The sequence below is a fragment of the Odocoileus virginianus genome, chromosome 17 (assembly GCF_023699985.2).
Source record: "Odocoileus virginianus isolate 20LAN1187 ecotype Illinois chromosome 17, Ovbor_1.2, whole genome shotgun sequence".
NCBI classification, from domain to species: Eukaryota; Metazoa; Chordata; class Mammalia; order Artiodactyla; family Cervidae; genus Odocoileus; species Odocoileus virginianus.
In genome coordinates, this window is record NC_069690.1 from 43,997,745 (window position 1) to 44,025,570 (window position 27,826).

The 27,826-nt window shown below is 51.4% G+C and overlaps 1 protein-coding gene across 1 annotated transcript; it reads left to right on the plus strand.

Moving 5' to 3' along the window:
* Nucleotides 1-2,069: 2,069 nt before the first annotated feature.
* Nucleotides 2,070-26,174, plus strand: WNT9B (Wnt family member 9B). The gene is made up of 4 exons (XM_020873505.2): nt 2,070-2,186; nt 19,912-20,165; nt 20,727-20,992; nt 21,833-26,174. The coding sequence occupies exons 1-4, from the start codon at nt 2,107-2,109 to the stop codon at nt 22,304-22,306; spliced, it is 1,074 nt and encodes a 357-aa protein (XP_020729164.1). The 5' UTR covers nt 2,070-2,106; the 3' UTR covers nt 22,307-26,174.
* Nucleotides 26,175-27,826: the final 1,652 nt, after the last annotated feature.

The following is a 27,826-nucleotide window of genomic DNA, read 5'->3' on the forward strand; positions in this document are numbered from 1 at the left end:
TGAATCTTAAGTGTTTTCTCCAATTTCCCTGCCTTACAGCCTTAACTGTCAACAGGTAACTTTTCTGAAACATTGAAAATGTGTCAGTTTGGGAGAGTATGCCTCACCCCGCCCTTGCTCCAGGCACATGCATGCTTGTGTGTGCTTGTGTGTATATGGCGGGGGCCCATAGGACAGGAGGGGCTGCTGGGGCAGCTCCCTCCTCATCTGCCTGAATTCAGGTGCCCACTGGGGTGGTTGGGACCTGGTGGGGGTTCTTCTTCCACTCTGACTCACACTGGTCCAACTTCAGCTTTGTTGAGCCTGGCTCAAGGTCTTACCAGTGGTATGCTGGAGCCAGTTCCAACTGGTTTGCAGAGTCACCCAAGCAAATCTCTTCCTAACTCCTTAGATCAAGGATGATGCCACATCATAACTTGAAATCATCCACAGTGGCAATATTTCCAGCAGGGAATCGGCAAGTGCTATTAGACATACTCCCACCCACCCGGCAAAGCAGCACACACTTGTCTGCAGTTTTTTTTTTTTTTTGTCTGCAGTTTTAACAACCCCTGATATTGAGTGCCAGCACCTGTTAGGCATTTGGCATCACTTTTTTGGCTTTGCCTTTTTGGCCATGCCACGCTGCTTGCAGGATCTTAGTTCCCCCACCAGAGATTGAAGCTGCGCTCTTGGCAGTCAAAGTGGGAAATCCTAACCACTGGGCCTTCAGGGAATTCCTATGGCATCACTCTTATTTGCACAAAAATCCTGTGAGCTATTTATTATCGTCCCCATCTCATATCTGAGGTTTATAATTTCCATGATTTGAATTCAGGTCTCTGCCCACCTCACTGGACTGTATGCCTCAATACACAGAACCATGAGATGTGATTGTTAAAGATCATTGCTTAACCGCTGCCCTTGTTGGACAGGGAAACAGCTCAGAGAGCCTCACTATAGCTGCTAATATGGCAGTTGTTAATATGTTAATATGGCAGCTCCCATCTTCCCCCAGTCTCCCAGTGCCTTTGTGTGTCCACAAAGCCAAGGTCGCTGTCACCTGATGTTCTGCATACAGGGTTGATTTTTTGGAAACTTTACATTCAGATCTTGACATTCAGTGTGACTTATGTTTTGTTTTGCTCAATTTGACCCAGTATTCAACACTCTCAAAAACATATTAAACCTTGACGGGGTGATTTGTTGTGTGTCTCCCTCCCAGATGGGAGCCACCTACTGCCTTGGTCACTGGACTTTCGCTGCAGGAATTGGGGTTAGACTTAAAAAAAAAAAAAAAGGAGGCAGAGCTTTATGGCCCAACACTGAACATATCCATCCTGTCTGACAGAAGTTCTGGGGTCCATGCACTTTGGAAAGTAAGTTCCTTCCCTACCCCATCCCAGGCTCTGCCTACCCCACCGACCAGAGAACCTGGATTTTTGTTTCATGAACATCAACTAATGCTCAGTGAGGCCTCCTCCCTGACCGTCTCTAGTTTAGAAACTGGGTTCCCTTATCCTGCTTCCGCTCTGACCATGGGAACCCCCGTCCCAGGACACCCTTAGCATTTTTCCTGTGTCCACAGCCGGCCCTCCTTCAGTGTCGCGGAGCTGGGGCAGAGGGACCCGCAGCGACCCGGCTGGAGAGTGGATGAGACGCGACTTCTCAGACTCTAGGCGCCTCTCTCCTTTTATGCCCCGACCCCTTGTTCCTTGGGGGAGAGTATCCTGCGGGTACTTCCACCCCGCCCGGAGAGGCAAAAGCTCCCTGGTCCCCGCTTCGTACCCGTATCCTTGCCTCTCCAATCCCCGGGTCCTTCAGCCGCCCAGTCCCCCGACCCGCTCTACATCAGGTGAGCTCTCACCTGGGGAGGGTGGGCGGGGGCCGGGAGGCGGGGCAGGGGAGGGCCTGGAGAGGTGGCCCCACCCTCAGAGGGGCGGGGCAAGTCAGTGGGGCCAATGAGGCGGGGGGCTCGCCGCTCGGGGCTGGGTGCCGCCGGCGCCGCTCCCTCCCCGCCTCCCGCTCCGCCCCTCTTGGGTTTAAAGCCCCGCGGGCGGCTGGTGGCGGCGCTGCGAGCGCTGCGCGGCGCGAGGAGATGCAACTGGGCTCCGCGCCGCCGGCATCATGCGCCCCCCGCCCGCGCTGGCCCTGGCCGCGCTCTGCCTGCTGGCGCTGCCCGCCGCCGCCGCCGCCGCCTACTTCGGGTCAGTGCCCGCCGCGCCCCGGCCCGCCTGCCTCCCCCTCCTCCCGCTGCAGCAATGCCAACTTTTCCCTTCCGCTGGCCCCGGCCCCGGCGGGATCTCGAACTCAGACCTTAGTACCCAACCCCATCTCGGGGTGGGAGTTAGTGCCCAGAACTCCTCAGGCTTCCCGGACTGGGCCCGAATCGCACCTTCCAGAGTCCGAACTCTGGTCCCCTTCACCTCCGCTTTTCTCACCCAGTCCTGTCCTAGACCTCATCCCGCCCACTAAGCCGGGTCTCGGATCCTGGCTCAAGCTCCAGGATTCTGCAGGCGTCTCGGACCTTGTGCCAGTGCGCCCCGGCGCGCCCTGTCCCTGCCGGTCCAAGGAGTCCCTCCCACGCTCGGACGTCCTCTCCGATCCTCACTTGTGCCCTATCCGTCCCCATCCTGGGCTCTGTCCAGCCACCAATCCTTGCCTAGGGCTCCCTTCATACCTTCTGCCTTAGCTTGCGGAGCTGAGACCCGGAGGGCTGGCTGGATGGGCGGGGTGGGTTGTTCCCGAGGTCGGGGGAGGGGATCGCGCTGATCCAAAAGGGATGGAGAAACCTTCAGACCGTGGGGAGAGTAGGAGGGAACCGTCTGTGGGGGAAACCCAACCAAATCTCAGACCTGGCCTCAGGTGAATTCTCAGGAGAATGACGAAGAGAGTAAGGGGGAGGTGGTGTACATGATTGGAAAAGGAAGCTCTGAGTTGAGGGTGACATCTGGGGAGAGAATGGGTGGGACAGTGTGGCAGTGTTTGGAGAGCAAGTTACAGGGTAACTGACCCTCCTTCTCTGAACCTGAATTGCAGGGACTTGGTATGAGTTGGGGTCGTGGGTATGAAGGGACTTTCCTGACCTCCACCCAAAGCCTGCTCTAAATATATAGTCTGTTTCTTTAAATCAGGGCACTTTTTGTGATCCTCACCCAAATCAAGGTGAGGATTACAGCCTGACCCCAAGCAAAGGCAAAAGCAAGCAAGCCAACAAAACCCAAGAAAACTTAAACCACCGAGCAAGTGACCTGCCAGAGACTGCTCTTACGGACCTGGCAGGGAGGGGCAAATAAGGGTCAGAGAAGGTCTGAGAGGTCCCGCACAGGAATAGGGCTGTGGGCTAATTTCCAGGTCATGACCCCTGGTTAAAACATGCCTTGGCTGTGGGCAATGGCCTCTCTTGAAACATATAGGGGGTGGGGTGGGAGTAACGTCAGCCCAGACCCTAGGGCTCTGGGCTCAGCTTGCTGGGAGGACCACTTAGTCTCTGGCCTCAGTGTCCCCTTTTGTACAAAGAAGGGGCCGAACTTGGTGCGACTGAGCCCCTCTGTCTGCTTTCTGTCAAGAGCACTGTGCATTCATGTTGCTTCCCAGTGATTCCAGGCTTGGAAATGCACTGTTGCTGCCTCAGCAGACAGGATAAAATGGCCGGGCACAGTCTCTGGGTTCAATCCCCGATCCATCTACTTGCTAACTGTGAGAGTTTGGCCAAGTCACTTAACCTCTCTGTACCTCAGTTTCTTATTTGTAAATTGAGGATAATAGTGCTTATTTCATATGAGTACCATGTGAGTCGGGCTTCCCTGGGGGCTCAGTAGTAAAGAATCCATCTGATCCCCTGGAGAAGATAGTGGCAACCCATTCCAGTATTCTTGCTTGGGAAATTCCATGGAAAGAGGAGCCTGGTGGGTCATAGTCTATAAAGTCGCAAAGCAGTCGGACACAACTTAGCAACTAAACAACAGCAAATCATGTGAGTTAGTACATGTAAAGCACTTAGAACAAGGTCTTTGTTGTTGTCGTTTAGACCCTGACCCAGGGTCTCCTGCATTGCAGGCAGATTCTTTTGCCACCGGGGAAGCCTGAACAGGGTATAGCATGTAGTAAATGCACAACTAATGCTACTAATTATTAAGGCGATGAGGTAGACTGTCTTGATATTTCAGCCCTGACAGGGGTTTCTGAGCTGGAATGGAGTGGGGTGGTGGGAAAATGGTGCCTGCAGCCTCTTGGATATCAGCTCATTTTCACAATCCTTTTGTTTGCTTGGGCTCAAGGGTTGAGGATGGGGCAAGGGCCAGGTGAGATGGGAGGAGAGGGGCTCCAGGAAGCTGAGACCATCCAGGCTGGTGTGGTAGGAAGGGAAAGGAGTTTGTGGCAGTGCCCAAGGTTAGAATTTGAGGGCTGTAAGCAATGGGGCAGTCTTGGAAATGAAAAGGGAAATCATAGATCGAGCATGAATTGGAGCTGAGATGGATCATATGAGTGTGAGTCCCTCTTCCATGTTGTGAGCTCCACTGGACATAGCTGGCAAAATGCACTCAAGCCACCATCACCCCAGTTTGGGGAGGAAGATACACTCTCAGTGATTAAGATAAACCTGGGGCTTCGTGCTATTACATGTTTGGTCTCAGAGAACAGACAGGAATGAGCCTAAATTCTCCCTGAGGAAGCCCTATTGTGACTCAGTCAGGCCAGGTTTTCCATCCTACTATTTGAATTTGCTCCCTGGAAGGAACCTGTATCAGTCATTCACACTGTAGTAAGAATAAGAGGTAATGTGCTTCTCCCTTCTCCAGATTATTTGCATTTGAAATCTTATTTCTGACTATAAGATCAAGTGTTTTGTCATCCTGATAAAATAAAATTCAAACATCAGGAGAACAGGTGAGGCCAATCTTCTTGGGGTTTTTTAAATCATAGAATCAGACTTAAGAGTTGGGAGTGACCCCCAAAGTTTCTCTGGTCTAACTCCCTGCTTCAAGCAGGTCATGTATTATTCCTATATTTCAGATGAAGGGACCATCATCCCCAAGTAAGTGAGCCAGCAACTGCTTCTGGTGCTTTTGCATGAGTCTAGCACCTAATCCTGGTGTTGCTGATAGTATTAGTATCATTAGTGTTACAGTTTACAAATAATTTTCTTATTCAGCCCCTCCGTCATCTGATCCTCAGACCCATTCTTGAGGTATACAGGATGGATGTAAATAGTTTTCAAAAGGAAACAGGGTGAGAAAGTTTCAATGACTCACTCTGTGTCACACAGAGAGCTAGTGGGAGAGGCAGCATAGACATTAGGTCCTGCTGCCAGTCTGGGCTCTTCATTTGACAGAGAGCATTAGCTACCAGAGCTAATACCATGTGGTCATCCAGGAGAGCCACAGCTGCAAGGGAGCTGCAGAGGATGAAGTGGGTAGAGGGTTGCCCCATCTCCTACTTGGTTAACTCTGTTAGACATTCTTGACTGTTGTGGGTTGGGTGGGGCTCCAACATTCTCTTCTGTCCTGAATAGTGAGATAGGATGCTATGAACTCTGCTTAGGTATCAGGTAGGCTCCCATAGATGGCATGATGACAGTGTGATGGGAAGTAGAAAGGTTTGTCCTAACTCCAGACCACTCTCTGGGATGTCCATGGTCAAGTCACTTGCCTCCAAGGTCTTTAGCATCCTTAGGTCCTCCACTAAGGTTCCCTAACCAGACGGCTCTGGCTTGGAAGTCTAAGATTGCTCAAGAGTTCATGTTTTGGCTCAGCTGGCTTGGGAATTCTGAAAATATTAACTTCTGCGGTGTTTTATAAATGAATACTCACTGTCTTATGTAATGAGCTGAGAATATGATAAGCCTTGTCATCCAGTTCAGTCTTTAAGTCAAGAATTTTGTGTCCAGAAATAGTTAATGTGGATGCAATTGTTAAAATTGTAGTTGACTCTGGTGGTGCTTTGTACATGTGTGGCCTCTGCACTGTTTGTATTTCTTTTCTGTCTAAGGATGGTATAGATAGGTTTAGGAAAGCACAATCTTAAGTAGTAGCTCAGATGGTAAAGAATCCGCTTACAATGCAGGAGACCTGGGTTTGATTCCTGGCTCAGGAAGACCCCTTGGAGAAGGAAATGGCAACCCACTCCAGTCTCCTTGCCTAGAGAATCCCATGGACAGAGGAGCCTGGGGGGCTATAGTCCATGGGGTGGGAAAGAGTCGGACACGACTGAGCAACTAACACTGATCACTGATCTTTGCCTCTTGCCAGCTGTGTGAACTCAGGCACATGTCTTCATCTTTCTGAGCTTTGGGTGATGATAATACCCATCCTAAAGGCTGGTGTGAGGCTTGAGACAATGAATGAAAGGGCCTGACAGGGTGCCTGGCACATACCAAGTGCTCGGTATGGGCTCACTCTTGGTGGCTGCTGGGATTCTCATTATCTTCTTGGGTTGTAGAGGTGTTATCATTGTGAAGAAGCAAGATACAATCTTAATTTTTTTTCAAAACCAACATCACACACAATGAAATGCATGCATTCTAAGTGCACGATTTGGGTTTTAATGAATGTATGCCTCTATGTAAGCACCACCTCAATTACTATATGGAACTGCACTATCTCAAAGGATCCCTCGTGTTCGTTTGCAGTCAACACTCCCCCACCAGCCCCAGGTCACCACTTCCCTGCTTTCTGTCACTTGAGATAGTTTTGCCCATTGTAGAATTTCATACAAATGGAATCATAGGGTATATAGCCTTTTGAGTCTCAATTCTTTTGTACAGTATAATGTTTTTGAAATTATTCACATGAAGGCATGTATCAGTAGCATTTTCCTTTTTTTCTTGCTGAGTAGTATTCTATTGTTTGGATGTACCACAGTTTGTTTATTCATTCACCAGTTAATGCACATTTGGATTGTTTCCAGTTTGGGGCTCTTCCAAATAAAGCTGCTATGAACATTCATGTACATTCCTTTTAGTGGACAGATGTTTTTATTTCTCCTGGATGTGTATCTAGGACTGGATTTCTGGATCATATGGTATATATATTTAACTTTACAAGAAATGGTTGAATAATATTCCAAAGTGGTTGTACCACTTTACACAGTAACGTATGAGAGTTCTAGTTGCTCCATATTCTTTTCTGCTGTCAGTCCTAATTTTGACCATTTTAGTGGGTATGTATTGGTGTCTCATTGTGATTTTAGTTTGCATTTTTCCACTGATGAATACTCTGCTGAACATTTTTTATGTCACACTCATCATTTGAATATCTTTTGTATTGAGTTATTTGCCTTCTTATTATTGAGTTGTAAGAGTTCTTTACATATTTTGGATTTAAGTCCTTTATCAGAAATTATTGGCAATATTTTATCCCTGTCTGTAGCTTGCCTCTTCATTTTTCTTATTGTTACCTTGCAAAGAACAAAATTTCTTAAAAACTCTTTCTGGACAGAGGAATTTTATTTATTTTTTGGCTACACCATGCAGCATGTGGGATCTTCCCTGACTAGTGACTGAACCTGTGCCCCCTACATTGGGAGCACAGAGTTTTAACCACTGGACCACCAGGGAAATTCCAGAACAGAAGTTTTTAATTGTGATTAAGTACAAGTTTTGAACTTTTTTTTGTATGGCTTGTGCTTTTTGTTTTTCTCATTCAAGAATTTTCTGTCCATTAGAGGTTGCAAAGATTTTGTCCAATGTTTCTTCTAGAAACTTCACAGTTTTAGCACTTATACTTAAGTCTATGATTTTTGGGGGTTAACTTTATGGATGGTGTGAGGTAAGAGTTTAAGTTTACTGTTTTCCATGTAGATATCAATTTGTTATAGCACCATTTGTCAAAAAGGTGATTCTTTCTTTATTGTCATCTTTATTGCAAATCAATTGACCCAATATATGAGGGCTTATTTCTGGACTCTCTAATCTATTTGGTAAGCTTATGGGCATGAACTTGAGCAAACTCCAGGAGATAGTGGAGGACAGAGAAGCCTGGCCTGCTGCAGTCCATGGGGTTGCAAAGAGTCGGACATGACTTTGCAACTGAATAACAACAAAGCTTATCTTTGGGCCAGTACCACAGTCTTGATTAATGTAGCTGTGTGGTAAATCTTGAAACCAAGTACTATACATCCTGTCCTTTTTCAAAATTGTTTTGGCCATTCTAGATCCTTTATGTTTCCACATAAATTTTAGTATCAACTTATTGATATCTGTAGGAAGGCCTGCTAGGATTTTGCTTGGGATTGCACTGAATCTGTAAGTCAATTTGTCTTCTGACAATACTGAGTCTATTAGTTTATAAACTGGCCATATCTCTCTTAGGGGAGCTTTTAAAATTTCTTTCAGTAGTGTTTTGTAATTTTCAGTGTATGGATCTTACAAACATTTTAAAAATTATTCCTAAGTGTTTTATGTATTTGGATTTTTTGGGGAACAGTGCTAGGAATTGATTGGGTCCTGAGAAAAACAGGGTTAGAGAGAAGAAAGGAAGAAATTTTACTGCTTTGGGGTGGTAGATTGCAAGCCAAACATCACTGATAAGAATCACCGAATTTGGGAAAGGAATTTAGCTCGTCTCTAGCTCAACTCTAACTCTTGAGAAGCTGGGCTCTAGCGTTGAGGTCAAACCAGCCTCCTCCATGGATGGTGGTGAAGTTTCTGAGGCTGATGGAGGGAAACAGGAAAGAGAAGCAAGGGGTGGGGAGGGACTCCTGGGCTGGAAGCTCCTAAGGAAGAGAGGTCTTGGTGCCTTTAGACTTGTGTGCTCAGGAGGAGGTGCACCAGGTGCTGTGAGGGTCACCCTCACTTTGGTATCAGCCTAAGCAGGATGGGACACAGCTTTAGTGTAAGGAGCACTGGACTTGGAATCACACGGGCAGAGTGCAAATCCTCCCGCCAACCACTTACTAACGGTGACCCAGGGCAAGTCAGTTAGCTGCTCTGACCTCAGTTTTCCCATCTATTACATGGCTAATCCTTACCTCGTAGGGTTGTTATGAGGGTTTTGTGTATATAAAAGTGCTGAAATGCTATCCACATATATGGAGTCCGGGAAATCTAGTGGTCTGTCTTAGAGAATCCCAAGTAGAGGAGCATCTTTTTGACATTTGTTGCTTCCTCTCTTCCTCTTTTATCCCAGTCATTGTATAATTTGAATCCTTCCTATGCTCTTTATGTGTATAATCTTATTTAACCAAATGACATCCCAGGAGGTTGGTGATGGTGGAATTCTCTTCCTTTAGAGGTGAATAGGGCGGAAAAGCTCAGACAGGCCAAGTGCCTTGCCCAAAGTCACAGAGCTACTGACTGGCCCCACCTAGACTTGAATTCTAGTCTGTTAGAATCCAGAGCCAACTTCTTCATCCCTCTCTTCTGCTGATGCCCAGCTCTGACCTTCTGAGTCCTCCACCCTGTGGCCTCTTTCCCTTGGCATATGTCATAGGTATCTCTGGCACTACATGTCTTCAACTCGAGGTATGTTACCTAATTTTTTATGTGCTCATGTCTTGGATTCATGCATAGCATCCTTTAAGCAGAAGTCTTGGGACTCCATGGTTGGTGAGCTCCCCCCACAATCCCTAGCATTGCCTCCTGGTCCATAGCAAGCGTCGGGGTGGGCAGTCCCCTTTCCTTTCTGCTGACCCTTGCTTGCCCCCTGAACCTCCTTCTCTGCCCTGTCTGTTGGCTATTTCTGCATGGCCCTCTCAGCACATGCTGCCTGGCCATGACCTGGCCTCTGTCTGGACAGGAACGGGAAGCAAAGTAGCGAGCCCCCATCAGACTCTGGAAGTCAGCCACACCTGAACTTCCGTGGGAATCCTGGGGGCAACAGAGATGAGCTGGGGCGGGGGCCAGACACTTCAAACCCAGACTCACTGGGAGACTTTCAAAGAGTCAAGAGAAAATCAAACCACCATATTCAGTCAGTCCTGGAAATTCCAAAGAGTCTAGTTTAAGGGTAAGAGCAGAGAAGTTCCACTTTCCCCATAGTGACCATCCCTTTGAGGTCAGATGCATATTATTTTTTATATTAAAGATAATATGTATACTATGTATCACATAACATCCTTAGCAATGTGGAGGGCAGCACCCAGTAATCAGACATGATTATTTTTGCAGAAAAGCATCTATGCTTTGAGATAAAGACCATAAGTATTCTCACTTTGGTTTAGGTCAAGTCTTGCTGCCACATGAGTTCACCAGAACCATACCAAAAAAACTGTAGTTGTCCGAGCTTCCTGGAGTCCTGAATCATGGTAGAAATTTTGTGAAACTGCAGTAAACTTCCAGAACATCATCATGAGAGGAGGTGCAGGTTGAATTTTAAAGAAATACCTGGGCCAAGTTCTTACTGCATATCAAGGGAGGCTCTGGCTGACCAAGCATAGCTTGTCCCCAGAAACAGGTTCAGAGGGGCTGAGCTAGTCGGGGGAGTCAGGGTCTGACTGACTGATGCCAGGCTGCCTGGAGATCTGGAACCAGCGAGAGCGCACTCCAGATCCCAGTCTGAGGGCTGGGGAGGGTGTGGCCACAGGGCAGCTCCGTCAAAGCCACACCCTTCCGGAGCCATGCCCTTCCTTCCAGAGCAGGGCTTGAGTTTGGAAAGATTTTGTGGTGGGATTGGGGGTCACTGGTGACCCCTGCAGCCTTGGACTGGGATATCAGGGAGGCCAGTGATTTGGGCCTGGAGGGCTGGAAGAAGCTGAGGAAGAGCCTGGACGTATACTCTCTGCTTGGTCCATCTGAGGGATGTATGTAGTCAGTAGGTGTTGGGCTGGGGCTGGGGGACCTCCAAGGATGAGAAACCAGGACCTCTCCCAAGGCGGTTACAGGCTACTTGGAGAGACTCTCTCTACAGCCCTGAGGAAGAAGGAAAAAAAAGTGTGAACCATGCAGAACTAACAGTGCCATAATCCCAAAAGCTGAGAGAAGTCAGAGAAGTTGGATGGTTATAGTGGGATGGGGCTGGCAAGTAAGGAGGACTTCTGGAAGAGGCAGACAAGCATCTTAGCCTATTAAAGCTGGATGGAGCCTCAGGATCACCTTTCCCATTCCCTGCATTTTTGAGTCAAGTATTGAAAAAGGCTGTAGTTATAAGAGTCCCGGAGATCCATGAGGGCTTTTTGGACTGGGAAAGGCAACCTAGGTAGCAGTTATATCGTGAAGAAAGGCATGGAGGTTGGATTACTTTAGCCAAGGCAGGAGGATGGGGAAGAGCCTGGCCTGAGAGGAGGGGCCCTTTGCTACAGCCCTGGTTGGCTCTGCATCCAGGACGGTCCAGCGCAGAAACTTGCCCTGGAAGACCCTAGTCTCTTCCCAAAGAAGCCCCTTACAACTCCATCCATCCCCCAGGGCTGTCCTGACCACTCTGGCCCTCACCAGGCCTGTTCAGGGAGGGGTTTCTTGGCGAGGTGGAAGTTCCTGCCATCTTTAGAGGGGAGGGGTGTGGAGGGGCATGGGCCATCCCTGGGTCCTGCCCGCAGCAGACAAATGGAAGCTGCATGGAACCTGCAGCCTGGGACATCTCCTCCTGGAGCATCTGCAAACAATGGAATTGTCCTCATCACAGGTGGTCGCACATGGGGCTTTCACCAGGGGCCAAGCCCTCAGGGCCCACAGCCCCGCCTGAGCCTGCCAGTCCGCATTAAGGAGGGTGACCACCCAAGAGCCTGCCAAGCTGGTTAGCTGGTCAGCTTACCAAGGTTAGAAAAACTTGGCAGAAGTCACCCAGCCCATGAGGCAGATCCCATGGTTTGAGCAGAGCTGGGAGGGGTGTTGCTTGCTCCATGGTGATACAGCCTCAGAGACTACTTGCTTTTCTCTGCAGTTGCCAGGCTGTGTCCTCCAAACTATTAGGACTCCTCTGCTGGCTCAGGACTGGGCCTGTAAACCCCAGAAGTTGTGAGAGTTTACTTTAAGCCTTCCAGCCCCCCTTTCCCGTTCCCTTTCCCTTCCTCACCCCAGGCTTCCCCTTTCTCTCTTCTCTTCATGATCCCAGACTCTCTCCTTTCAGCTTCCCCTGTCTAGCAAAGTGTGTTCTCAGGCATTAGCCTTATTATATCAGACTCTCACACTTTAGTATGAATTGGCAGTCCACTTCTCTAAGTTTTATTTTTTACTTTTGGCTGAAGAGAAACTCAGTTTTAGACCAGGGTCCTTCTCTCCCTTTAACTGCCCAGGGGGCCCGAGGAGGAGACCTGACCAGGCTTCTATTCCTTCTATCCTACCAATCTTGTGTTCCTATCACCCTGGACATTTACTATGATGATGGTTGATTCTGTTTCCCTGAAATATTACATTAAAATGGAAAGCAGAAACTGTCAGTCTTGATAGAAGCAATCAGGAGACCCGGGGTGCAGACCCAGGCTTGCCATTAACTCAGGGTCATCTGAGACACACACACACAAAACCACTTAGATGAACATCCAGGGCACCAGAGAAGTCAAAACAGAGACCTACCTACTTGGCAAACCTCTGGCCCTCCTGCCTGCCCTCAGGAGGTTCTGGGGTAGCTCCCAGGAGGCATTAGGGCAAAACTTCTGGACTGGGTGAACCTGAAGGGTTTCCCCAGTCCTAGAATGTACTGATTCAAGTGATGTACATTTGGACACGGCCAGGCAACTAGGGGAGATGTTCATCACCCCAGACTTGGGTGGGACTGGGAGGCTGTCCCTCCACAGCCATCATGCCACCTGATTTGCACAGTACATGCTAGGGACAAAGACCCCCTCCCCATCTCCAGCCCGAGCCTGAGTGGAGTGGGAGGGAGACAAGAAGAGGAAGCGGGAAGCATTTCCTCCACAGATGTTGCACCAGCCACGCTCTAAATACCCGAGCTTGTTGAGATGCAAAGCAAGCTGGTTGGGCGGGCTGCTCGCTGCCCACTTAGCTCCTGAGCACATCCTCCATGATGCCATCCTCCGCAGGCAGCCCCTGGAAAACAGGAAGTGGAGCGGTTCTTGGAGAGACAAAGCCCACTGCTGGGTCAGGCTCTTTTCTCTCTGAGCCAGGGGTGGGCTGGGGGACGAGGCTCTGGGGTGGGCTCCAGGGTGGGGCGCGGGGAGGTGTACTGATTCAGTCCTCGAGGTTCTGAGGCAGAGAGCTGGGGAGGAAAGGGAGGCTGGGACCCAGACAGGGATGTAGTGAGCAGTCTGGTGGCTTTTGGTTTTCTTTGGCCTGAAGCTGATGCTCAGTATTGAAATTTAAATAAATGAGTGAGTGAAAGGAGTGGGGAGAAGGACTTGGAATAAAGGTGGGAAACGGTACCTGCCAAATTTGCCATTAAGTCTGCTCACTAAGGACATCTTCTTGGAGGAGGTATGAGGTGACAGTGAGTCTTGTCAAGGAGAGAGGAATGTGAAGGATGGAGGGAGGGAGGTACTTCTCAGGAGCGTAAACCTCAAGGCCCCTCAGATGACGGGAGGGGAGAGGAGCCAGGGGTGTTGAGGGTCTCCCCCCTCCACACTGCTCTGAAAAAGAACTGCCTGGAGCCGTGTGCCCTCTTCCTGGGCCAGACACTGCCCTCACTAACTCTCCCCTTCTGGGAAAAGGTGGGGAGTGGAGAGCGCAGGTTGGGGTGGGGAGTGTGTGTGTGTGTGTGTGTGTTTAGGGGGGCTTAGTGAGGGCAGGAGAGGTGGGCTGAGATATTTGAGATGAAAGCACAAAAGGCCCACTTAACCATGCAAATGGCCCTGCAGCGGAAACCTGTTATCAGGAGGATCTAATAGGGTTTTTCAGGGCCAAGGCCAATGCTCCAGGCAGGGCAAAGCTTTCCTGGTTCCCAGGTAACTGCCCGCAGTTGGCATGGGCCCGGGTGCCAGGCACACCTCCTGGTCCCTCCAGCTAAGGGTCCAGACAGGTTGGCCTTACCCAGCACCCTGGGAACCGCCAGTCTTGTCCTGTGCCCCCTACCTGCTCACCCACCCACATCCTGGGGGTGGCCTCCTCTGGAACCATCGGACCCTCTCAAGCAGAAACAAGGATGGGGGTGGGGGTTGGAAGAACAGAGCCAGGCACCCCCAGGGATGGGAAATGCTCTCCCTGCTCGGCCTTCTCCAGCGAGCTCCTGAGAGCTTCCTCCTGCCCCCTCGCCGCCCCAGGCCTCCCACTGCAGGCAGGAGGAGCCTGGCTGAGGTCAAGTTTTTACCCTGATGGTGTTAGGAGATCTGATCCGGCTGGGCTGGTTCAAAGCCTTCTCCTTCCCCTGCCCCTTGGGGCCTGGGGAGAGTCTGCAGTGCTTCTGAGTCTAGCCGGGGTCCCTCCAGACTGTGAGCACCCTGAGGCTGTGACGGCATGTCCCACCACCCAGCACAGCACCTAGCATATGGCAGAAGCTTAAGAATAACACTTATGGGACTTCCCTGGTGGTCAGTGGCTGAGACTCAGAGCTCCCAATGCAGGGGGTCGGGTTTAATCCCTGGTCAGGGAATTAGATCCTGCATGCCACAACAAAGGTTGAAGATCCGGTATACTGCAACTAAGACCCAGAACAGTCAAATACATAATTTTTTTTTTTTTTAAAAAGAAGAAGAATGACACTTCTTGTAAGCTTACACTTCTTGTAAGCTCCAATGACCTGGAGCTTACTGTATGCCAGGCACTGTTCTAAGAGCCTTACAGATATTAATTCATTTAATCTTCACAATATGCTTAGTTGCTCAGTCCTGTCTGACACTTTGTGACCCCATGGACTGTAGCCTGCCAGGCTCCTCTGTCCATGTTTTTCTCCAGGCAAGAGTACTGGAGTGGGTAGCCATGCCCTCCTCCAGTGGATCTTCCTGACACAGGTATGGAACCTGGATCTCCTGCGTTGCAGGTGGATTCTTTACTGTCTGAGCCACCAGGAAGCCCAGTCTTCACAGCAACCGTGTGAAAGGTCCTGTGATGTCTGCACGTCACAGGTGAGGCACGGAGAGGTGAGCGCCTTGCCCAAGGTGGCACAGCTGGTAAGAGGTGGAGGTGGGATTTGAGCCGAGGCAGTCTGGCTCTGATCTGGCTCTCCCACTAGACCACTAGACCACAAGGTGTATTTGTTGTCTAGAATGAGCTTGGGGCTGAGAGAACATCCCTGGGGTCACCAATGAGTGAGGGCAGACCTGGGACCAGACTCCCCAGGGCTACACAGCCTTGAGGGTCCTTGGGTGCCCACACTCTAGGAGATTGTGGGTGATCGTTCCAGGGAGAACTTCTAGTTCTGCTCATGGGTTTGGTGGTCCCTGGGGTCCTGTTGATGCTAGACCAATGCTTCCCCAAAGCCTGGGAGAACCTGCTTTTGCTCCTTTCAAGGTCATTCCAGATGAAGCAGCTTTAAAAAACAAAAAACAATTCTGTATTTATTTATTTAGCTAAGTCGGGTCTTAGTTGCTGTGTGTGAGCTTCTCTCTAGTTGCTGCATGTGGGCTCCAGAGCATGGGCTCAGTAGTTGTGACATATGGGCTTAGTCGCTCCATGGCATGTGGGATCCTAGGTCCTTAACCAGGGATTGAACCCACATCCCCTGCATTGGAAGGTGGATTCTTAACCACTGGACCCGCAGGGAAATGCCCTAGATGGAGCAGCTTTAGCCAAAACTATGGATGGGGTGAGCCTTGGACAAAGCGAAAGCAGGCAGGGGTGGGAAAGGCCAGGTGATTGCAAGGAGGGCTTGGGGAGGAGGGATGTGAGATGAAGTCCTGAGGGGCACCCTTGACTTTTTCCCACTTTGGAGGGAGACAGGTAGCCTGGGAAGTGACTGGAGAGTCTCTGGGGTCAAAACCAATGGCATCTCATTGTATGTGAGTGGGGACTTCTGGTCTTATCATCCTGAGCACCAAGGGTGATTGGCTGAGGATGCAGAGGGCAGAGGGGCACAGGCTGGGGACAGAGAGGAGAGGAGAATGGAGCTGGTCACACGGGGTCGTTTCTTTCCTAATGGGACGTGAGAGGCTGAAAGTCAGGCTGAGAGAGCCCAGCAGGAAAAAGGAATGGGGGAGACAGACCAGCTGGGCCAAAGCAGGGACAACCAATGAAGGCGGGGTTGTCCCGTGTGACTCAGGAGCACTTGAGTCAGGAAGGGGCCTGAAGGCACTCTTGTTCCTCAGTCTAGAAGGGCACTTGGCAAGTTCACAGATTATCCATCCTCTGTGCTTCAGTTCTGAACACTGGTCACCTGCTTGGTTGGTAGCATCTGACCTGACCAGGGGGCAGTGTCTTCATTACAACCACAGGTTTTGTCTTGATGCTTACTTCGTCTCTGATTGTTCATCTGAACCTCAAGGAGCTCAACTAACACGTGGGGGATGAAGATTTTTGCATAACGGCCTGGTGGGTGGGATTCTCAGGCCTGGGGTGCCAGAAAGGATGGTTTCTTAAAGGAGAACTGATCATGCCCATGGACCCTGGAACAGACTGGAACCTGCAACACCTATAATTCTCCTGAGGTCCAAGAAGAAACCATCTCTAGCAGATGCCTTGGCATCTACAGGGCACGTGTTATAGCATTTACTAGCACTGTTTAAGGAAACCAGTTGAGGTATTTTCCAAGTTCAATGTCACAGCACTTTTATTCAAAGGAAAAATGATCCCAGACTGCAACATAGAAAACAAATATTGAGTTGGCCAAATATGTAATTCGGGTTTTTCCATAACATCTTACAGTAAAACTTGAACAAACTTTTTGGCCAAGCCAGTAAAAGGGAAACTGGGTGGCATGTCTCTCAACTGTCTTCCTAGGCCCTTAAGGGGGTCCCTGAGGCTGTGAGGCCTTTTTGAGAGCAACCCTGGGCAGACCAGAGCCCAGTGTGGCCTGAGGCTCCTGTGCGGTTGACTGCCTTTCCTGACCATTAATCGCTACTAAGTGTCATTACTGCTAATAAAATTAACCGACTTTATACTGGACTCCTGGGGCCATCAATCACAGGGTCAATTACACGAAATTAAAAAAAACAAGGAACTGTTGATGGGGGAAAAGGTGTTTGTTGAGCCGAGCTCACAAGGACAGCCCAGGGAGTGTGGTACTCCACAGCTGTCAGGAGGTGGTGATCAGGGACGACACCCTTAATTAGGCAAATTGACTCCCAGCCTTGATGTTGTTCTGCAGACAGGAATGTCTCAAGCAAGAACAGAAATGACCACAGGAAGACTCTGGGGCCAGGGACTGAAAAGCTCCCAAAATTCTCCCTCCCATTCTCACTTCTGCTTCTCTCTCTGTGTTTGATTCACTTTTTCTCTCTCTTTGGATCAGCTTTCTCTTTTTATCTCCTGAGTCACAAGCCCAGTCACCCAAAGAAAGAGAGAAAAAGCAACTGTGTGCTCTAAGTCAAATTCCAAATTTCCGGAGAAAGAATGGATTGGCCCAGCTTGGGTCATGTGATCCTCAGTGGTCCAATCAACAGGCCAGAGCAGCAAGGTCACATGGTATAAAATGGCTGACAGGGAAACCATGGAGGTAGAAAGACCAGGTAGGCAGTCAACCCTGACAGGTGTCTGCAAGAGTAATTTAAGGGACTTAGTAATAAGCACTCAAAATATGGTAGATAATATTGTGTAGTAGAATATGTTATATATTATATAATATAGGTCTAATGATATAAAAATAATAGCCATTGTTCCGCAAATGTCATTTGAGACAAGTCTTGAAGGATGTGCAGCCCTGTTGGCCAAAGATTCCCAGCATTCCCTGCTGTCCTCTCACCTGTCAATCACTACTACAAGGGAGGTCCCAATTTCTGAAACACAAGAACTGCCTGAGCAGAAATTGTCCTTCACACCCACCGCTGGTGTGGGGAGGAAGACATCTGGGGGCTAGATGGCTGCTGTGCCGTTTGCTCCTGCAGCCCCCAAGCTGCCCTCCACACCGGAGGCCGTTCAGGGTGGGGCCCCCTGGGCTGGAGTTGACATCAAGTTCTGCTCTGGACCTGCCCAGGATCGAGCTCTAAGGAGGGTTTCCTGCCAGATTGCAGGGAGGGGTTTGGGTGTAGACCTGGTGGACTGGAAATTTACCCATTTGCCCCCAGATTAATGATTAACGGGTCCCTGCTCTCACCCTGTCTGGGAGGGGAGCCCAGGGCCAGGCTGGGCCGGGAGGAGCCTGATAGCATCTGTCTCTGCTCAGGGGTTTCGGAGATATGCCCCACACTGGGTTGGCTGCACCTGATGGATTTGGAATCTACGGGTACTCTCTGGGGGCACTTGGGGCCTGTCCAGGACCCACACCCTCCCTGGGGCAGACAGGCAGGGTGTGGCATCCAGCCAGATGTCCTGGCTGGGGCAGGTGGCTCCAAACAGGAGAGCCATGCTCTTGGCTCTGTGGGATGTGGGCTTCTCTGACCACTCAAGGCTTGGCCACAGGGCTTGCCTTGGCTGGTGGTGCTTGAGCACGAGTGACAAGTGTCACATCCAAGCAGGAGCTTAAGAGCCGGCACCTGCTTCCACCCTTGATCTTTTTCTGTGGTTATGAGCCCAGCATATTCCAGAAAGGGGCTGCATTCTGGTTGCCAGATTGATGTATATGTTCCACCCACACCAAGGGCCACCAGGGTCCAGGAAACAGCAGATAACTTGAACTGGGAGAAACCTCATGGATCGCTTCTGGGGGGAGGGAAGGTGATCTCTATTAGTAGTCCTCACCTTGCTGCTGATCTGCTGTAAAACGAGGGCTAGTCATCACCTCTTTGTAAAACCTAAAACTTTTGTTTCCTTATCTGGACAATGGGAAGATTCTGGCCAGGTTAGAGAGTAAAGCATCTTGCAAGAGGAAAGAGTTGAGAAATTCCAGCTAGGGGGAAGTGAAACAGCAAGTCCCAGACTCTGTGGTTAGTAACTTTTCATACAATCCTCCCAGCAGCTCAGGAGGTGGAGAGGATCACTCTTTCCACTTCCCAGAGGAGAAAAATCAATGCTTCTGGATGACACAGCTAGGAAATGACAGTCAAACCACTAGAACGTGGCAGCCTGACTCAAGCATCCCTGGACTTCAGATACAGTAGAATAAGAAGTCAGGGGCTGATAGCCTGATGGAAATGCAGCTTCTTCATCTGCATCCACCTGTCAATCCATCCACCCATCCTTCTTCCTTCATCTCTCCATCTTCCCAATCTTCCATCCATTTGGGTATTCCCCAAGTATCTCTTGGTAGCAGACATGGAGTGGCCAGATGGTTAAAGATTTATGGGGATTATGGAGACAAGTTAGATTGGCATGGTGTTACTTGGGCAGCTACCTAATGTAAGGGGGAGAGGGATGCCAGGGCCATTGGCCGGACACCTTCTCAGTGTCTACATCCCTCTGCCACCCCCTCTTAGCAACATGGCTCTCCCTTCCTGGAAGCAGCTAATAACTACACGCACTATTTCCCAAACTGCCCTGATTCTCAATGCTGCCCAGGGAATGCGGTAAATGTACAGATTCCCAGGTCCTATTCCAGACCAAGAGAAGCAGAACTGTTAAGTATAGATCCTAGGCGTCTGTGGTTTTATTTATTTATTTTTTTTGAGTTTAAAAGAAAAAAAAATTTTTTTTAATTAAAAATTTTTATTTTTTGGCCACATTATGTGGCATATGGGATCATAGTTTCCTAACCAGGGATTGAACCCATACCCCCTGTGTTGGAAGCATGGAGTCTTAGCCACTCAATCACCAGAGAAGTCCGGGGCATCTGTATTTTAAATTAGCATGCCATATGATTTTTCTGATTCAGCAAGTTTGGTAAACAAGGTAGATAAGAACAGCAGAGACTTTGGCTTCCAGAAAACTTGAGTTTGAGATCTCGCACTCACCCTTGTTATAAGCACCTTGGTTTCTTACTCTGTAAAATGGGGTCAGCCTCCCTCCCAGAAGGCCAAATAATGCAGCCCCCAAGAAGGGCCCCTTCCCCTCACCTGCCCCCCATCCTTAGGGGTTGTCGTCTTTCACCCTCCATCACAGCCCCCAGGGGTCACTGGTCTCCCTTCTCTTGCCCCCTTTAGCCTGACTGGGCGGGAGGTCCTGACGCCCTTCCCCGGGCTGGGTACCGCTGCCCCGGCACAGGGTGGGGCCCACCTGAAGCAGTGCGACCTCCTGAAGTTGTCCCGCCGGCAGAAGCAGCTCTGCCGGCGGGAGCCAGGCCTGGCTGAGACCCTGCAGGACGCCGCACACCTCAGCCTGCTCGAGTGCCAGTTTCAATTCCGGCATGAGCGCTGGAACTGCAGCCTGGAGGGGAGGACGGTGCTGCTCAAGAGAGGTAGGGAGGAGGGCTGGGGAGGAGGGTGAGGAGAAGGAGACCAGGGAGGAGAACTGGGAGGAGGAGGCTTGGACGAGGAGGGTGGGGGGAGGACTAAGAGGAGGAGGGCTGCCTTTCCCACTCCCCAGGCCACTGTCCCCAGTCCACGTTGCTCTTATGAACCCGGCTCAGAAACAGGTTAGTCCAACTAGCTCACGCATCACCTTGGAATCAAGATCAGTGGTTTAGCCCAACTTTGGCACTCACCAGGTGCCTAAGCCACTTTTCTCTGCATCTGTGTTCTCATCTGTTCAGTAGAGGATGCAGCCCCCATCTTGCCGCCCTGAGAACCTGGGTACACACCCCACAGGGAACAGGACACTCCATTTAGACAGCAACTTGCAGCCTGAGTTTAAGGGGCGGGAGACAGGGCGACTGCCCTGAACTGTGTCCTCGGGGTCACACGCCCCTTGTCCTGTTCATCACAGCAGCCCCTCCCTCCAGCCCATCTATCCTCAGAGGGCAGCTCACAGCCCCTGAGCCCACTCTCCTCCTCCCTCCTGATCCCACCCCCCGGCCCAGGTTTCAAGGAGACGGCCTTCCTGTATGCAGTGTCTGCGGCCGCCCTCACGCACACTCTGGCCCGGGCCTGCAGCGCTGGCCGCATGGAGCGGTGCACCTGTGATGACTCCCCGGGCCTCGAGAGCCGGCAGGCCTGGCAGTGGGGCGTGTGTGGCGACAACCTCAAGTACAGCACCAAGTTCCTGAACAATTTCCTGGGGCCCAAGAGAGGAAGCAAAGACCTGCGGGCGCGGGTAGACGCCCACAACACCCACGTGGGCATCAAGGTGAGTGCATTGCTGGGTGCAGAGCCAGGGAGCCGGGTCTCTAGGAGGCCAGTACCCACCCTGCCCCCCCAGGACACACACAGAGGTGGTCCAGGATGAACCTCATCCTTTCAACCGGTGTTCCTTGGGCATCTACTCTGGACCATTGTCAGGTACCAGGCAGTGGGGAAGAGTCCTGGGCATCATAGGTTGATGGGCAGCAGGTGGGAGCCTGGCTTGGTGAGGCAGGATCGTGTTTGGAGAAGGGTCTCCATTCCAAGCACTGGCCTTCCTGGAGGCCCTAGGAGCCAATGCTGTTTGAAAAGTGATCTGGTACAACCCCTGACCCTCCTCCATTTTACAGATGGAAAGACAGAAAAGGCCCAGAGAGGGGAAGGGACTTAGCTGAGGTCACACAGCAGTGGAAAGACTGGAGGGCAAAAACTATCCTGGTCTGTTGGGCCCAGAAAGCTGGGAGAAGCTCGGGCTCCATTTCTTTAAGAGACTGTTTGAGTTCTGTGTCCTGTGTTCTTATCACTGAGTTGGTGTAAACCAGGGCTGCTGTGTTCAGTTGTGCTGTCTGCTCCACAGGAACTTCAGGCCAGGGGAGGTGCTGGGGGTGAGATCCAGCCCCCGCTGCTCTCACCAAGGCGTGAGGCCCGTCTCTGCCCAGGAGAAGGGGCGCTTAGAGCTAGTTTGCACTAATGTGCCACATGAACCAGCTTGAGTTTTAGCTGCCCACTTCATATGGACCTCCCCGTCTCTCTCCCATCCTCCTGCGGCTCCCCGGCCACAGTCGGTGCTCTGGGGGCTGCGGCCCGGGGGCCCCTGACCACGCCTCCCTCCTGCCTCTCCTCACAGGCCGTGAAGAGTGGCCTCCGGACCACGTGTAAGTGCCACGGCGTGTCAGGCTCCTGCGCTGTGCGCACCTGCTGGAAGCAGCTGTCCCCGTTCCGCGAGACTGGCCAGGTGCTGAAGCTGCGCTACGACTCGGCAGTCAAGGTGTCCAGTGCCACCAACGAGGCCTTGGGCCGCCTGGAGCTGTGGGCACCAGCTAGACCAGGCAGCCCCACCAAGGGCCCGGCGCCGCGGCCTGGGGACCTGGTCTACATGGAGGACTCCCCCAGTTTCTGCCGGCCCAGCAAGTACTCGCCTGGCACAGGGGGCAGGCTGTGCTCCCGCGAGGCCAGCTGCAGCAGCCTGTGCTGCGGGCGGGGCTACGACACCCAGAGCCGCCTGGCGGCCTTCTCCTGCCATTGCCAGGTGCAGTGGTGCTGCTACGTGGAGTGCCAGCAGTGTGTGCGGGAGGAGCTAGTGTACACCTGTAAGCACTAGGCCCGCCGCCCAGGGTGCCAGCCAGGCGCTGCCAGGACCTGCCAGGGCACCGGGCCGCCTCCAGGCCACCCAGCCGTCCAGCTGCTCCCCCCTGCAACCCCGCTCCCGCCAGCCCGGGCCGGAGCACATGGCATGTGATCACCCATGTGCGTGCCAGCACATTCATGCGCCTCTCCCCGTTGGCTCCCATCAGTCTTCCCCTCTCTCAGCTCTGAACCTGAGGATCCCCAGCCTGGCTGAGGACTTGGAGCAGGAGGGCAGAGTGGAAAGGATGTGGAGGGAATGAAAGGAGACCCAAAGGAGGGCAGGACTGAGGTTTTAGAGAGGGGAGAGTGTACATCTCGCCGTCACGAATCCTGGGATTAGTGGCCTAAAGAAAGCCAGAGGTTGGGAGGTGAACTTCTGGGCCAAGAAGGCCCAGGGAGGCAGGGTCAGCTGGAAGCTAAGGCTGGAGTCTGGCTGGGATGGGTCAGGCCAGTCCTCAGGCCCCACCCAGGTGATACTCAACCCCGGGAGTCATGCACCTTCATTTCCCCACCCTGGAGCTTTGCTGTGCTAGAAATGGGAGGAAAGGCCAGGTGGTCAGAGCCGTTGGTCTGGAGAAAGGAAAGCAGGAGTCAGATATGTGCCCTTGATCCTTGTGATTTGGTTTTTAAAATATGCCTCCACCAACCCTCATTCTCACCTTGAGAGCTGAGTAATCCACGCCCAACCAGCGCTGCTCAGTAAAAACACCAGTGGATGCGAGCCCAGTAGAAGAGCCAGTCCCCAGGGTGAGGCTCAGATAGTACACCGAGGTTGCCCAGGGGGACAGAGACCCCTCAGTGTCTCAGACCCCCACCAGGAGCCCACTTGGGTCAGCTCCCTGTGGCCGGGGTCACCGTGTGCGGTGAGGCCCTGCACAGCCGGCATTCATGATATACGAGAGTTGGTGTATGAGTTTTGATTCAGTTACATTTCTACGTCTACAGCTACTCACCTAATTAAGATTTTTGCTTGGGCAGGAGTTATAAATATGGGAAGTGTTTGCTAAGCTGGGCTCTTTGGGGGCCCCTTTCATTTACTAAGGGCCCCCCACCTTGGCTCTTTGCTGAGGAAGAGAAGTGGCTGCTAATTCCTTCTGATACTGTGGACATTTCCAGGGCTACCTACTAAGGCCCTGGGAGGGACGCAAAAGGAGCTGGTACTACCCACGGGTACACACAGGCCTCCCCGCTCCAACACGCAGGCACACCCCTGGGACCTGCCAGGCTGAGGGCTCTCATTCAGCGGCACACGCCTCTCTGGATCAGGATGCAGACTTTGCAGGGGTCACTTCGCTGGAAGCCGTGTGCTCTCCCAGAGCAGGGCCCGATGCCAGCCGGGAGGAAGTGACCTCCTTCGGGACGCCCTTGGCTGCTCTGTTGGCCCTGCCGCGCCCTCTGTCAGCTTCCTCTCTCCCTGAACCCAGAGTTGCTGACCCTTTGCCGGGACAGGAAACTTCAGAATCAGCCAAGTGCTGAGAAACCGTCTGTGCAAGCCCCAGGAAGCAGCCCCCGGGGGCTCCCTGGGATCTCCGAGGGCAAGGAGACCCTGCCCCTGTCTTCGGTGGATCATGCAGCCTCCTGCCGGATGCTGGAAGGATCTTCGGCTGCAGAGGCTCTGATGAGAAGCCCTAGTGACCTGAGACCTCTCCCGAGAGTGACTTTGCTGACCCGAGCAGCGGCCCACATCTTAGCAGGAAGAGAAGAAGGAAAAAGGGCTGTCTCCCCAGTTCCCTCCACGCCCCCATCGCATGAAGACTTTCTCTCTGCCTGCCCGATCCATCCTTCTCCTCTGAGACCCCAGCTCTGCCACTACCATGGCTCAGCCCAAGGCATGAGGCAGCAGGAAGAGGGGACCTGATCCTCTGACATGCCATTCGCATCCCAGGTCCACGGCCAGCAGTGCAGGGGTGGCAGGAAGATAAAAGGTAGACTCTGAGGGACTGAGGCCACGATCGGCCAGGAGCACTGACCAGGCCTAGGATGCGGTTCAGGGCCCTTCAGCCTCTCAGGTCCTCGCTGTCCAGCCATCTCCCCTCTCCTCCTTCCCTGCTCCCACCCCATCTCTTCTAATTGCCCCCAGAGGTCCATCTCGGCCTGACTGGGGCTCCTGGGACCAGTGACCACTGACCCCTCATTCTATAGCATTAAGGGAAACAGTCACAGGGTATTTTGTGTCTACCTCGCATATATATATATATAGTTTTTAGGGCAAAAGAAAATAATTTATATAGCTAAGATATATGAGAGAATATTTATGTTATTTATATAGTTTCTATATTTTATGGGCAGCATCTGTGGGGGTTGTGTATTCTGCTGGAAGCCTGTGTATATCTGGGGAAATACAGCTGGCCTGATTGGGGTCCCCACTGAACTGGACACCAGTGGCCAGGGAAGAGGTCTGGCGGACTCCATGTCCCTTGGCTGGCTCTGTCCGGGAGCTGGTGAGCAGCTTCTTTTCTGAGCGTGAACTCCGACGGGCTTCATCCGGCTCCTCCTTGTGAAGTTGTTGTAAATTCTCAGCTCTTCCGGGTCCCAGGCCCCTTCTTCTGCTCTGGAAAAACTGTCCTGCTCATGATAATAATGATAACAAGGATGACCACACTTGGCATTTGTAAAGCACTTTTGATCTTCGGAACCACTTTGGTCCCTCTAGTCTCCCTCGATTCCCCTTTATCCGTGTGAGATAGTTGCGGCCACATCATGACCCATTTTATAGATGCCGCCAAAAGATGGAGGGCTGTGCTCGAAGTCACATTGAAGAGGTCCTTTCACTGAATATTTTCTGAGAATCGACATGGGCCAAGTGATGGCAGCTGATCTATCTTGGACCTGGGAGCCCCAAAGTCTGGATACACCCGGAGCCCAAGAACCCAGGGAAGTGGCTGCTCCCCCAGGCTGTGTCTGACCCTGCCTCTTGATCTGGAGAGCATGTCAGCATTTTCTGTGTCTCAGGGGTTGGGACTGCCTGAGGGGCCTAGAGAATTGAGGACCCCGTGGAGGCTACTACAGGGGCTCCACCACTGGGTCGTCCCTCCCTTTGCCCATACCACCTGAGAGGGTTTGGCTGTATTTGGGGGCCCCTCCCAGCCCAAAGATGGGTTTTATTTGCTCTCGTTTGTGTTTTTCTTTTTTTTTTTTTTTTTTTGGCCACACTGCACAACCTGTGGGATCTTAGTTTCCCCCATCAGGGATCGAACTCTTGCTCCCTGCATTGGAAGCACAGAGTCTTAACCACTGGACCGCCAGGGAAGTCCTTGTGTTTTTTCCTTTAAAGATGATTTGTTTTCCTTTGGATTTCTGGCTTCTTTTGTAAAATCAGCTGCACTGGCCTGCTGGTCCTTCGTTCCCACCCTGGCCATGGTCAACTGGAGAGAGGGAGCCCTATTAGACAGGATACATGGGGGCTCCCTATTTGCCAAGTACACCTCAGCACACACACCTCACTCATGCATGTTGCTGGCTCTTGTGGGCACGTCATGTCTGTCCCTGGTTCGGATAAACCCAGCTTCTCTGGTGTCCTCTGCTGGTCAACAGACAGACAGACAGACCAGCCCTGAAGATTACTTCTTGCTTCCCCGAATTTCCTTTCTCAACAATCATGAACTTCGAATGCTTTATGTCTCAGCACATTTGAGAACCACAGTGGGAGCTATCACGGTCAACCATCCGTTCTGTTCATCCAGGCAGTCAATGGTGGTTTAGGGAGCTCCCATTGATCATCAGGCACCAGCCGGGGTGCTGGGGTGTAGCAGGGAAGGAGACGAAGTCCCTGCCTTGTGGGGCTGCCCCTCTAATGGGAGAGAGAGACAATAAATCAATAAACCACATGTCAGCTCTTGGTACCTATTTTGTCTCACTTTGTAGCAATGACCACCCCCATCTCATGGTCAAGATAACAGAGGCTGTGAGGGGTGAAGGCTCCGAATGACAAGCAATGGTGTCAGGATTAGAACACAGAGTGCATGAACGCCAAAGGATGAGTTCTTTTTTAAAAAAACTTTGACTTTGTATTGAGGCATAGCCGATTAACAATGTTGTGATAGTTTCAGGTAAACAGCAAAAGGATTCAGACACACATATGTGTGCAAAGTATGACTTCTTGCTTCTGCACTGTTGCCTGCCCTCGGAAGGAGGGAGCACAGAGATGGATCATCACATTTTACAGATCCTGGGTCAGCTGAGGCCCAGAGGAAGGAGGTGACCCACCAAAGGTTATACATCAAGTAGGACCAGGCCAGAGCCCAGGTGCCCTCCTGGAGATGACAAGTATTTCTAGTGCCCACAGCCTGTGGCCAGCCATGCAGGGTGACCCCCTGGGGCACCCCAGGGGGGCAAGTTAAAGCAGAGCAGGAGCCTTCAGGGACTTGTGGTCCCCTAGGAGGCATGAGACACACAGCCGTGCAATGTTTTCAGTCACTTACACGTCAGCCTCGAGTCCCTCCCTGGCCACTGCCTTCCCAGCATGCTTTGGGATGTGCAAATGCGTGTCTTCCACCAGCTGCTCCTGGAGGTCTGATGGGAGAGGAGGCCCCTTTCAGAACAAAGGGTGGCAGAGAAGGCTTGGCCCTGCCTGCCCTGGCTCTTCAGCCTTCTGGGATCCACACGGGGTCCCCAGGGAGGGAGGCAGGGTGAAGTCCACCCCTCTGCCTGTCTTAATGTGTTCCTGCTTCCTTGTGTTCTTGGGCCCAGAGTAGTGACAGACGTGTTCACACCCACAGCATCAGGCTCCAGCCTGCCGAAGGATTTCTCACCTGTTTCCTCACTTGAGCCTCATGAGGGAGGCACCTTTCTTCCCTTTTTACAGAGAGGGAACCTGAGGCACAAAATGGTTAAGTGACTCACTGCAGACCCAGGTCTTAGCCTCTAAACCCTGTCTTCTTTCTACCCTATACTGCCTTCAGCCTCTTCCCACTCATATCTGAGCCTTTCACCTCCCCAGTCCCCAAATCAGCTCCCAAAGAGGCCCTTGGGCCCCTCCACCCTTAGCGGCTCAGGGCCACTACTTTCCCTGGGGATCAGGACTTGCAGAGTCAATCACCAGGTGGGTGCTTCATCTGTGCCAGATCCCCTTTTAAAAGCATTTAGCCATATTTTCTCTCTCTCTAGTTAAATACATGTATAAGTAAATATATAAATATATGTATATTTATTTTGTTGATCCATATGTGAGGACACTGTAGACACCAAGGCATTTAAATACTTTATCACACATTCTCCAAAAGAACCACAAGGCCATAATCACATCAGAGAGATTTAACATTGACACAATATTGTCTAATAGACCATCCCCATTCAAATTTCTCCAGTTGCCCCTCAAAATATCCTTCATAGCTTTTTTCCCCTGAGCCAAGATCCACTCAAGAATTGGGCACTGAATTTTGTTGTCATATCTCTCTAGCCCCCTCTCTTCTAGAATAGTCTCCTTGCCTTCTTTGCTTTCACAATATTGATATTTTGAAGAGTTCAGACTGGGTGTCTTGAAGAATGCCTCTCA